Below are 12,220 nucleotides of genomic sequence, written 5' to 3' on the forward strand. Positions count from 1 at the left end.
CTTACTTTTCTCAAAATTCCTCCCGTCAGACACTCTGAACCTCCTGGGCTGGGGTTCTCCCTTACCCTTCTTCATCTAAATATTCCCGTAAAGATTTTAAAACAGCATAAACCACTGCTCCCCAGGTCTCTAGTGTGACAGGCTTAACTTACTCCATTAAAATTTCTCAGCAGATTACATTTGTAAGAACTTAGCAAAAGGAAAAGGCAGATAATTGTTCCACAATGTCAGGCATCATCATTATTAATACTTTTTAAATGGCCCTTCATTTGAAATTTTATCTGCCCCCACTGTAGCATCTCCCTTTGGGACAAACCCAGACAAAGTTAATGATTCCATTTCTTAGGGTTCATGTCTGCCCCATAGGCCCAAACTCTCCCTTTGAATCTTCCTCTGGTTTGGAGATTTTTCTCAATATGAAAGTAGTCCTGGTACCCTCATTCCGGTGTCTCTCTTTTTGAAAAGCCCAGGTCTTTCCACTGGAGGCAATCTGCAGTCCTATAAGAGAGACCCAGCCACGATCCTCAAGGCTACTTGAGGCTCCTCTGCCTCGCTGGGTCCACTGAGGCTTCTTCTTAAAGGCCCAGCTCATGCATTCAGCCACCTCCCTGGGCAACAGTCTCCCTGCTTCCACTAAGACTTTCATTTGCCAAATTGCCCAAACCCTCTGGTGCGGCCTAAGAGAGCCACCTCTTCCCTGGCTGACCCGCCCGCCCACTCGCTCTGCAGCTGCCCGATTTTTCAATACACCGAATTACCTTGATGATTTCCTGGTGAAACGTGCCCAGGTCCTCCCACCGGGACCTCCCTACACGATGCTGAAAGGAAATACATACCACAGCCGCCATGACAGAGGGGCTGCTGGGGACATGTCCACTTTGTGATCACGGTCATTTATGTTGTAAATGCGTGTGCTGAATGTCATTCACTTCCATGGCGCATTCATTTGGCCTCAGTGACTCCCACTGAGAATTCCCACTGTGGGAGCGCCCCCTCTGCTTCCACTGCTAATATCCCGTAGTGTGGGCCTAATTCCTGCCCTGAAGGCCACTCTTTGTCCCTCTTTGTCCTGTGGATCCAATTAATTGAAGGCCCTGCTCCATGGCATGCGCTCAGGCAAATCCCTCAGAGGCCTCTCCCTGTCGGACAGGCCGCAGCTCCTTCCACTGAAGCATCTCTGTCTGAGGCAGGTGCACCTGTTCTGGAAGCAACGTTCCTGTTCTTTGGAGGGACTTCCAAGTACAACAGTCACACGTTCCTTCCCACCCAGCTCTTCCCTCTCCTTGCCACAGGCAGATGTGGCTTTTCCTCCCACCGAGTTTCTCCCTTCCTGACAGGTTCTAATTTCTCAGAGTCAGAAAGACCCCCCTCAAGACCTCACCCGACTGCTTCCTGTGTTTGTGACCTTGATGGTTGTGGTCAGGATTGGAGGAGAAAGCACATGAAGGAGCCGAGGTCCATGCTGAGCCTCAGCGAGGTGCTCAAAGGATAATGGTTCAGTCTAACCTGCTCTTCCCTGAGCCGCCTTCTCCCCCGAAAACAATAATAATAGATAACACTGATTGCGTTCTTGCCATGTGCAAAGAGCTGTGTATATAATATCCTACTTAATTCTCACAATAACCATTTTCTAAATAAGAAAGCAAAGGCGCAGAGAACTTGAGTAACTTGCCCAAAGCCAATAGCTAGAAAAGGACAAAGGCCCATCTGAGTCCGAGTCTTGGTTCTCCACCACTGTACTCTGATTGGGGACAAAACGCCCAGAGAGAGTAATCTTTTCTTCCTGATCTTTTCCAGCCTATGAACTTCAAGAGTGCCCAGACCCAGAGCCCTTCACCAATGGCATTGTGAGGGGAGCTGGCTACAATGTTGGGCAGTCAGTTACCTTCGAGTGCCTCCCGGGGTATCAACTCATTGGCCACCCTGTCCTTACATGTCAACATGGCACCAACCGGAACTGGGACCACCCCCTGCCCAGGTGTGAAGGTATGTCCCTCCCTCATCCCTGGTGACTCTTTTTAGGGACACTGATCCAGAGCAGTTCCACACTCCACCTGCCTGCTCCATGGATCACCCCAGCTGGGAGGTCCCAGCAAACCTCATCCATCCTGTTTTCATACAGATGGGACCGAGTCTGTCCAGGGAGAAGGTCCCAGGGACAGGGCTCTGGGCCAACGCTAAGGAGGACCTGGAGGAGATGTGCGGCCCAGCCAAAGGAATACACGCTCAGCCTTTGGGAAGAGCCAACCCCATGGGCTAGGTGTCCCCAGTCAGAGGGGAAGACTCTGCAGGAGAGTGTAGGAGCCCACTGGTGTGTGGAGGGGTAGAGTTAATCACCAGTATCCCAAAGGGAGAAGAGAATAAAGTCTCTTTCTAGGAAATTCTTGTCCCTCTCGTCACACACCCCAGCTTCTTCTCCTTCTCCTACATGAGGCTAGAGAGATCTGAGCTGATAATATCAGGGAGCTAGAGGTGGCACCTTCTGCGTCTTCAGTAACCAGAACCAGGATGGAGGAAGACCAAGAGGTTGTGCTGCCCCGACCCCTGTCTGCACACCTCAGTTTCATTTTCCTTCCTTTTCTACCCTTGGAGCCCAGCGTTTTTCTGGAGGAGAAGCTGTGATTTGTCTTGAAAGGGGAAGGTTTGGCAGGGGGACAGTGGAGTCTAGGAGAAACTGCCCGGGCTTTGGAGTCAGATTGCCCTGGGTTTCATCCCTGAACCACCTCACCTCTCTGACCCTCAGTTTCTTCCTTAGTGCGATGGGGCTTCTCACCTCTACTTTGTAAGAGCTGAGAGGGTTCCAAGATGGTTCACGTAAAAAGCACCCTGCACGGTAACTGGCTCACAGATTATGAGCTCAAAGTATTAACTCTCCCTAGAAAAAGAGACCTTATTGCAGAACTGAGCTGTTCTGGTGTTGGAATATAAGACCATAATTTCTCAAACTCCCCAGTTAGTTTTCAGAGTCTCAAAACTATTCCTATGCGTAACTGGTGCATCATCCTGGAATTGCTGGTTGGTCACATGCTCGGGGACAGCCCTCACTGTGGACTTTTTCCTTTTGTTCCCTGTTTTCTCCTTTCTGTGGCATCACAGGGGAGAGGAGAGAGCAGTGTTTTCTTCATCAGACATCTTGAGCCGGAAGCCCTTTTCCCTCCTGAGAAAGTTCTTCCCTCAGCTTCTTGGACGCCATATTCTCTTGCTTTTCCAATTACCTTTCTGCCAACTTTTTGGTCATCTTTTTCTTTGTCCCGTAAGTGTTATTCTTTGAAGTTTTTCCCCTAGATTCTCTTCCCTTCTTTCGTATATCCAGATGCCATCTGTACCTGCAACCTTTTTCTGTTTCCTAAGATCTGCACCTATGTATCCAATTCCTTACTAAATACCTTCAGTAATCCAGAGACATCTAAATCCCAACATATTCAAAATTGAAGTCATCGTCTTTTTGCCATTACATTGAAATCCTCGTGTAATGAAGGGCACCTCTAGTCACCTGCTTATTCAGCCATCGATTTGAGCATCTTCCTTCTCACTTATCCGATATTTACACCGAGTCTTGCTAATTCTATATCCTAATTACTCTCCACATGCATCCACTTCTCTCTATCCACTGCCTCCGCCTTAATCTAGGCTGCCACTGGGATGACGCTCCTCACTGGGCTCCCAACCTTCAGTCTTGTGTTCCTCAGTCCATTTTCATAATGAAGTGAGAGTGAGCCTTCAAAGCCATCCATATACTCCAGACACTCCCCTCTCAGAAGCCAGCAAGGCGCCCCCATCTCCCTTGGGAGAATCCCCGCCTCCTGTGCGTTTTGCAGCACAGCCTGTGCCCCAGGCCTGTCCCTGTATCCCTGCTGCTGTGCTCCACTCACAGACTTATGCTCCAGCTAAGCTGAAATACTTTCCGTTTTCCCCACGTCCCGTTCTCTCTTGCCTCTGGTTCTGAGCACATGCTCTTCTGTCCTCGTAAAACGTGGCTTTTCTCTCCTGCCTTACCTGTTTAGCCCTTATCCTCCCTCAGGTCTGAGTCTAAATGTGAATCCTGCCAGGATTCCCTCCCTCCTCTCAAAGGCCAGAGGAGGGGCTCCCCGACACGTTCCCGTGGCATTCCATGGTGATGGCGTGCTCCAGCCTGTGCTGTAGATGCCGGTACGCGTGGCCGTGTCCCAGCGGATGGTGAGTGCCATGGAACAGAATCCTGTGCCGTGGCATCCTTGCTGTCCTTTGCCTCCCTCAGCCGTGCCTGCCACTGAGTGGATGTTCGGTACACGGAGGAAGGATGTTCGTACACTTTCAGGATACGTTTGCATTCGCAGGAACCCGGCCTCCCCTTGGAGGCGTTTGGATTCCTTCTTCTCAGTCTGGTCTGCCCCGCCCACATCTCTGGATGACCCAGGCCGGCCAATACGCTCATTGTTCTGCACCAGGGTTTTTTGCTCAGAATCTCTTTCTGTTCTCCTCCCTGGTGACTAAATATGAATGCCATGCAAGTGTCCAGGACTCTTCCATCCCCCTACCTGAAGCCTAGATCAGAGTGAGTCTAAGAGTGAGGAGACCAGAAGACAGGGAGAGAGGATCGTATCTCTGCAGCAAATGCCTTCTCCGTGAGCTGGTACCAGCGGAACACTACATGTGTCAGTTCATCTGACTGCCACCTCATCCGAGTGGGGATTCTTGTCCATTTTATAGGTGAAAAAAGAGAGACTGCACAACTTGTCTCAGGTCATCTAGTCAGTAAATGGTTTAGCCATGATTTGAACCTAACCTTAGCTTCACCACAAGAATCCTCAACTCTTAAGACCAAGAAGACTGGGCCAAAAATCTTAGAATAAAAAGAGAAAGAGAGATCATACCATAACTTCTAACCTCTTCTCAGCAAAAGTGCTGGAGCCCTGACTCCAACATTCCTAGGAAAGGAGAGGGGGTAGCCTTGGTGTGCCCTTCCTTCTGGGCAGGTCTTTTCCATGAGAGATAGAGGGGATATAGGGGTTGAGGCAGGCCCACGGAAGGCCCTGCACTGAAGATTGGGGACCACTCGGGCTGTGATGTGTCAGGAATGGTGAGGAAAGCCGGGCCCAGCTATCCTCAGTGCCGCCTCCTCCTGGAGCAGGATGATTGGTGCTGGGATCCGGGACCGCATTAGGAAGTCATCTGAAGTCTCAGGTGGGAGGTGACCTTCAGCACTCATCTGTGTTTGTGTCCTCTACCCGGCAGTCCCCTGTGGCGGGAACATCACCTCCTTCAATGGCACGGTGTACTCCCCGGGCTTCCCCAGTCCGTACTCCAGCTCACAGGACTGTGGCTGGCTGATCACCGTTCCCATCGGTCATGGCATCCGCCTCAACCTCAGCCTGCTGCAGACAGAGCCCTCTGGAGACTTCATCACCGTCTGGTAGGGCCAGCCGCCATGTCAACAGCCGATGAGGAAGGGCATTAGCCAGGCTCTCAACTGGATTGCCCATCTATTTGTCCAGAAAACCAAAAGCTGAATGGTTTTAAATGGCTGTCAGCCTCCTGGGTCTCAAATAAACACAGTGGAATGAGGACTTAGCTTCAATTAGTCCTTTATGACTCCTTGAAGGGAAAGGAATGGCAGGGCAGTGGCTCCCAACCTGGAGTCCTGCTAGGGGTCAGTCAAAGAGTCAAAGTACCAATGGATGTGAGAATAGGAGTGAGCATAAATGAGTAGACTTTTCTCAGTATTTCCAGAGTCCAAACCAAGATTCTTCACTTACCTAAGATAACCTACCCAGACCAATGAATGAGCTTTGGGGTGGGATTTTGCGATGTCCCACTGGCCATCCCATGCTGAGCCAGCGCTGCCAGCAGGACTGTCTGCCGTGATGGAAATGTCTTATCTCCGTGCTGTCCAAGATGGTAGCCACTCTCTCTCCATGTGGCTGTTGAGCACTTGAATGTGACAAGAGTGACTGAGGAGCTGATTTTTAAACTTCATTAAGTTTTGAATCATTTAAATGTAAATAGCTGCCATGTGGCCTAATGGTTACCAAACTGGACAGCCCAGCTCTGAGTTATATAGTTAAAGTATCTTGAGTTAACTTTAAAATGGGAATATGAATTATTAGTTGATAAGTGCAGTTTCCTAGACAGTTTTTTCTAAGCCACTGAATCTTTGGACAAATGTATACTTTAAAAATTCTTTTGTTTGGAGGTTACTGCCATTCTGGGAATCTGCAGGAGACAGTGGGAGTCTCTTCTCAGAATTTCCAGGGTTGGATAACTGTAACCAGACTGCCCTGGTTTAATTTCCCACTTAGTTTTCAGATGAAGGCTAAGCATAAATGGGAGGGGCTAGATAAGATTGCAGGGATGAAATCCGTTGCCCTGGGAAGGCAACCCGGGTATGTCTCTCTGCTTGGGGGACAAGGAAATTGGGCTGGCGTGTACAGCAGCATGAGCCACCCACACTTCCCTGCATCCTAGCCCCCTCCTAGTGCTGCAGTAAGACCCACAGCTCTGCCCCATGGCTCTTGCTTCTTGGGTGAGAGTATTGCCCCAAGAGCCTGTTAGGGAGGCTGGACTCGGGGAGAATCCAGTGAAAATGAGCAATCAGTGTTGGCTTTGCTGATTCTATCAACTTTGTTGGCCAACCGAGTTGGGAGATTGGACAGAGGAGTTCAGAGCATGGGGGGAAAGACAGTGTTGGGTGCAAGAGGAGCCACAGTCAGCCACTCACTCAAGGCCACTGACGCGCCCAGTGGAACAGGCAGCCATGGTGACTGGTGACATGTGGGACCTCCTTTCCTCTTGCAGGGATGGGCCACAGCAGACAGCTCCACAGCTCGGAGCCTTCAGCCGGAGCTCGGCCAAGAAAACCATGCACAGCTCATCCAACCAGGTTCTGCTCAAGTTCCACCGCGATGCGGCCACAGGCGGGATCTTTGCCGTTGCCTTCTCAGGTCAGTATGGAAGCCTGTTGGGGGGGAAGGGCCAGGCTCACAAGTCCAGCCTGGGCTTGACTCCTGGCCCCACCGCTTGCCAGTCATGTGGTTTGGGGTGAGTCACGTAGCTTTTCCACCTCAGGGTCCTCAGAGTTCTGAGAATTAAATGTGTAGCATGTGTGAGATCTCCCAGCACAGGGCTCCATAAAGGTGAGTTTTCCTTCCCCTCCACACAGTGGGGCAGAGAGGTACATGGCACTGATCCTTGGTGCCAAGTTCAAGTTTAGAGGCAGCAGGGTGCGGCTTCTCATCCATCCTTCACATCAGCTCAGTGGTTGGGTTATCCGTTCACCTGTGTGCCACCTCGTCCCTTAGCACATTCCATGGGGTTGTCGCATTCCAAAAAAATCCAGGGCCTCTGTCAACCCCGCAGGAAGTGCTGTGCACAACGAAGTCATGGAGAATTCAGGTTGAGGAGAATGAGCCATTCAGGGTGTTTGTCCTTATCAACAGCCTATGTTCTTCTAAGAGCCCAAAGTTATGGGCCTGGATATTTCCTCATTTGTGTTACAATGGACACAGCATAGAAAAGCTTATAGAAAGTTCTCTGTGAGCTTGCGCCTAGCTGTGGAATACAGTTTATAGTCTGTAGCACACGACACCTATTTGAACTAGAAGTCAGGAAAACATGACTTTATTCCTGGGTCCACCTCAGGCCAAGTGTCTGACCTTGTCTCTCCCCAGTGTGAGGCCTCAGCTTCTTCACCGGCGGAATGAGGGGCTTGGAGACTGTGAGCTCTAAGACTTCGGTGAGGTAGTAAGGCAGATATTATTACCCCGCTTTACAAAACAGGGAATGAAGGCCGAGGAAGGCTGGAGAACTTGCCAGACCCACACAGACAGAAACGGAACGAGAACACCATCCTCCAAGGCCTGCGCTGTCTGCCCTGGTGGGGCTGCGCGGTGTTTCTGCACCACATGTGCATTTGGAGAGACTCAAATACACTCAGCCCCGAGTCCTTGAACAGGCAGTGATATTGAGACAGAAGGAGACAGAGACAAACAACACTGTTAAGAGTGTAGGCAGCTCCAGCCGCCTTTCCCAGGGAGCCTGGGCCCAAGGTGCGCGCGTCAGGGCGGTGAGACCCCGCCCTCGCGGCCCGCCTCGGGACGTTGTTGGGCACACCCCTCACCCCGTTCATGGGACCCAGGCTTTGAAGACAATGCGGTCTGACTCTATGTGACTTGCTCACAGAGTGGTAAGAGTGTGGACTCCAGAGTCACACACACTTGGGTTCACATCTCTGCCGCACACCAGCTGTGTGACTGTGGGTCTGTCTTCTCACCTTTCTAAGCCTCGGTTTCATTATCCGCAAAATGGGAATATTAGTACCTAACCTCACAGAGTTAATGAAATAGTGCACGGAAATGCTTCGCTTTAGCACAGAGTGTAAAAGGCACTTGGTAAGTGGCAGTTTTCATCATCATCCACCATCATCATCATTATTATATTTCGAGATTACCGGGATCAGTATGACGTCACCTCAGTGCTAGATCGCTGGTTCCTGCTCTCGAGCCTTGACCTGTGCCAGGACCAGGGGAAGGAGGCCCAGACCCGCCCGCAGCCACCCTTGTTCCCGAGTTCTCCTGAGTCAGTCTGCCCAGGAGAACACCGCTCCTGTGTGTATCCTGGCCACAGTGCCTCAATGCCCTCAGATGAGATATGAGACTCAGATGCTGGCTCAAACCATGGTGCAAGGCCTCATCACCTAGAGGAGCAGGCAAGGGCCAGAGCAAGAGAGGATGGAAGCCAGCAGGCCTGAGTGGGAGAGGCCCTGTGCTAGGGGCTGAGTGAGCAGGGAGGCTCGTTATACCCACTCATAGAGCTTTGGGTAAAGTGTGGAATACAGCACTGGAATACAGGAATACAAGTGTGTGCAACATCTATGTACAGTTTAGAGAAGTATAAGATGAACCCTCACCACTGAGCCTATGAAAAAGAATACTCGTGCCTTTGAAGCCCCTGTGCACCACCTCTGACGCATCCCCCTGCCCCTCCACCCCAGAGTTAACCACGGTCCTGAATCTTTTGTTAAGCATTCATTGCTTTTCATTATACTTTTACTATGTGTCTCCAAAAATAGATACTGTTTTATTTTGCATCTTATTTCTGTTATGGAAATAGAATTGTTTAGTAAGTGTTCTTCTGTGACCAGCTTTCTTTACTCAAAATTAAGTTTTTGAAATTCATGCTGATGCATGTGACTATATTTAGTTCATTTTTCAATGCTATATAGTATTCCATTGTGCGGAAATACAGTCATTATCTAATCTATTGTTGGTAGGCATTTAAGTATTTTATTTCAAACAGTATGAGCATTGTTGTCCATTCTTTCTCGTGCACATGTACAAGAGTTTCTCTAGAATACATGCCTCTGTGGAACTATGAGGTTGTTTAAGTATTCATGTTTTCAGTTTTACTAGGTAATGCCAAAGTGATCTCACAAAGTGGTTATAACAGTTCACACTCTTTCTAGCAACTGAGGTAGAGCTTCTGTTGTTCTGCATCCTTGCAAACACTGGGCTTTATTGGACTTATAAATTTTGGCCAAGCCAGTGGGTAGCATTTCACTTTTATGCTCATGATGAGGCTGAGCATCCTTTCATAACTTCATTGACTATTCATGCTTCCTGCTCTGTGAAGTACCTGCCCCCCCAGCTTTCTTCCTCCAAGAAGAGAGAGATAACAAACAAGTAAGCAGACAAATAAAACCTTGGCCATTTGTAACAAGTGCTATGAAAGAAACAAATAAGATAGCAAACAAAAAGGGAATCTACTTCATGTAGAATAATTGTGGAAAATTTGTCTTAAGAGATGATATTTGAGACAAGAATTAAAGAAAAAGAAGGAGCTAGACTTGCAAAGAGTAGGGCTTAGGACTGGGTTGGGAGAAAGAATGCTTGCCTTTTTGTAGGTGAACATTAGCTCTAAATAAATTTCTTTTCATATCAGAACCAAAAAAGAAGAAAAGAACCTTAAAGGAGACTTATGACAATATTCTATAGTATTTTTTTAAATTTAGCCTTCATCAAAACACAGTTTTGGGGTTTGTTTGTTTGTTGAAATACCATCAGTTGCAATGTGTCAGTTTCTGGTGTACAGCCCAGTGTCCCAGTCATGCATATACATATGTATATTCATTTTCATTTTTCTTCATTAAAGTTTATTACAAGATATTGAACATAGTTCCCTGTGTTGTATAGCAGAAACTTTTTAAATCTATTTTTATATATAGTGGCTAACATTTTTAAATAGCAAACTCCCAAATTTATCCCCTCTCACCCCCTTTCCCCAGTAACCATAAGATTCTTTACTAAGTCTGAGAGTCTATTTCTGTTTCTGTTTTATAGATGAGTTCATAGTGTCCTTTTTTTCCCTTTTTTTTTTTTTTAGATTTCACATATGCGTGATATCATGTGGTATTTTTCTTTCTCTTTCTGGCTTACGTCGCTTAGAATGACAATCTCTAGGTCCATTCATGTTGCTGCAAGTGGTATTATTCTTTTTATGGCTGAGTAGTATTCCATTCTACAGTATTTTTTAAATGAGAAAAGAGGATTTGAATTGCAGAGAAAAATGCCCTTGGGAATATACAGTTTAGGAAATAGAAGCAAATTTTGAAAAGCATCTGCCTCCAGCGTAAGACTCTGGGTAACATGGACTCCAAATAAGAGGTATCTGGCTGAGAGATTAATAAAAGGGGAGCTAAATCTCTCCCCTGCCCTTCCCGAACATCCTTTCTAAAGCTATTAGATGGGATGGAGCAACGTAGGCACCCACACCTGCCAGGGCATGGCCCAGGCCAGGGTGTTGGAGGAGAGAAGGACCCACACTGAGGGGCAGCCTGGCATGGGGCATTGGAGCCCATGAGGGGTGAGAAGGTATCTATACAGGGACAGGGCTGGCATGGGATATCAGAGCTCAAAACAAAATAAGGGAGCATCTGTGGAGGGTATCAGAGCCGAAGCAGAGTGAGAAGGTTATCCGCAAAGAGGATCGATCAGAGCCCAAGTGGGGCGAGCAGGACATTCACTCAAGAGAGGAGTGGCAGTAGAGATGGGAACTTGGATCCATACAGGTGATTGATCAAATATGTTAATATATTAAGGACAATAGAAAGCAGGTGTCTCACTGTCAGAGAGGAGGGTTAGAAAAAAGAAAAGAGCAAACAGAATATACTCAGTGAATTGAATTTGAATTAAAGGTATCAGTGTGAGCCATGGTTTTCAGGATGTACAGACAGGTATAGAAGGAAATAGGGGTGTATGTGTGCATGTGTACACATACATATATTCCTTACCCCTTCCACTAAGAGGGCTTTGAAGCAATGACTCCTCAGTAGTAATGAACACATCTAGTGTCAGATATAGGTTTCTAAATACCATTTCCCACTAAAAATGGACCAAGGCTCAGTCCTTGAAGAAATGGCTGATTCCAGGACTAGGCAGAGAGAGTACAAGATGAGGCTGCAACATCTTATGGCAGAAAGAGAGGAAGTGCTCCAGGAATGATGGAGATATGCCAAAAGGACATAGAAGCTGGCTTCCAGGGGCGCCCACTGACCTTGATGGCAATAATTTGAGCATCATAGGAATTAAAATTGGTAACAAATTGTGACCTGTTGAGTAGACCAGGACACCACGTAAAACCACACAGACATTAATTACTGATTGAGTGAGTGATTGATTAAAGGTTTTATGAGGAACAGGACATTTATGAAGGCAAGAGACAGTGATCTGCAGATATTCCAAGAGCTTAAAATTAGTGTCACCCATGGTCTTAATTTGAACTGTTACTCATGGATGCAGCCACCCAATGAAGGATGAACCAGTAACTCAGTAGCTTCGAACTACCTCCTCACATGACAATTATAAAGGGAAAAAGGAAAAGCTTCACAGTGAAGAAGCCTGGAGGACATCACCTTAATCAGGTGATCCAAGTGAGCATCCTCAGTAATGGGACAGACTGAAATCATACCCCACCTGATAGGATGCAGTGAGAAGAACCTAGCATCACTTATGGGATCGTCCCGTCAAAGATGCACAACCTGAATCTAATTGTGAGGAATCAGACAAACCCAAATTGAGGGTAATGTAATATAGTGTTACATACTAGAAATTAACTGGCATATAACCTTTTAAAGTGTAAAAGTCACTAAGGTCAAGGAAAGACTTTGCAACTGTTCCAGACTAAAGGAGACTAAGAAACATGACTGTGAAATGCAGCTTATGATTCTGAACTGGATTCTTTTGCTAGT

The 12,220-nt window shown here is 47.7% G+C and overlaps 1 protein-coding gene across 1 annotated transcript in view; it reads left to right on the forward strand.

Annotated features, from left to right (window-relative positions):
- Positions 1–12,220, forward strand: part of CSMD2 (CUB and Sushi multiple domains 2) — a 575,319-nt gene that overhangs the window by 480,777 nt on the left and 82,322 nt on the right. The window contains exons 42-44 of the mRNA XM_064493786.1: positions 1,798–1,986; positions 5,215–5,392; positions 6,775–6,920. Coding sequence (XP_064349856.1) covers positions 1,798–1,986; positions 5,215–5,392; positions 6,775–6,920 — 513 coding nt within the window. The remainder of the gene's footprint in view (positions 1–1,797; positions 1,987–5,214; positions 5,393–6,774; positions 6,921–12,220) is intronic.

This window comes from Camelus dromedarius, chromosome 14 (genome assembly GCF_036321535.1).
Source record: "Camelus dromedarius isolate mCamDro1 chromosome 14, mCamDro1.pat, whole genome shotgun sequence".
Lineage (NCBI taxonomy): Eukaryota > Metazoa > Chordata > Mammalia > Artiodactyla > Camelidae > Camelus > Camelus dromedarius.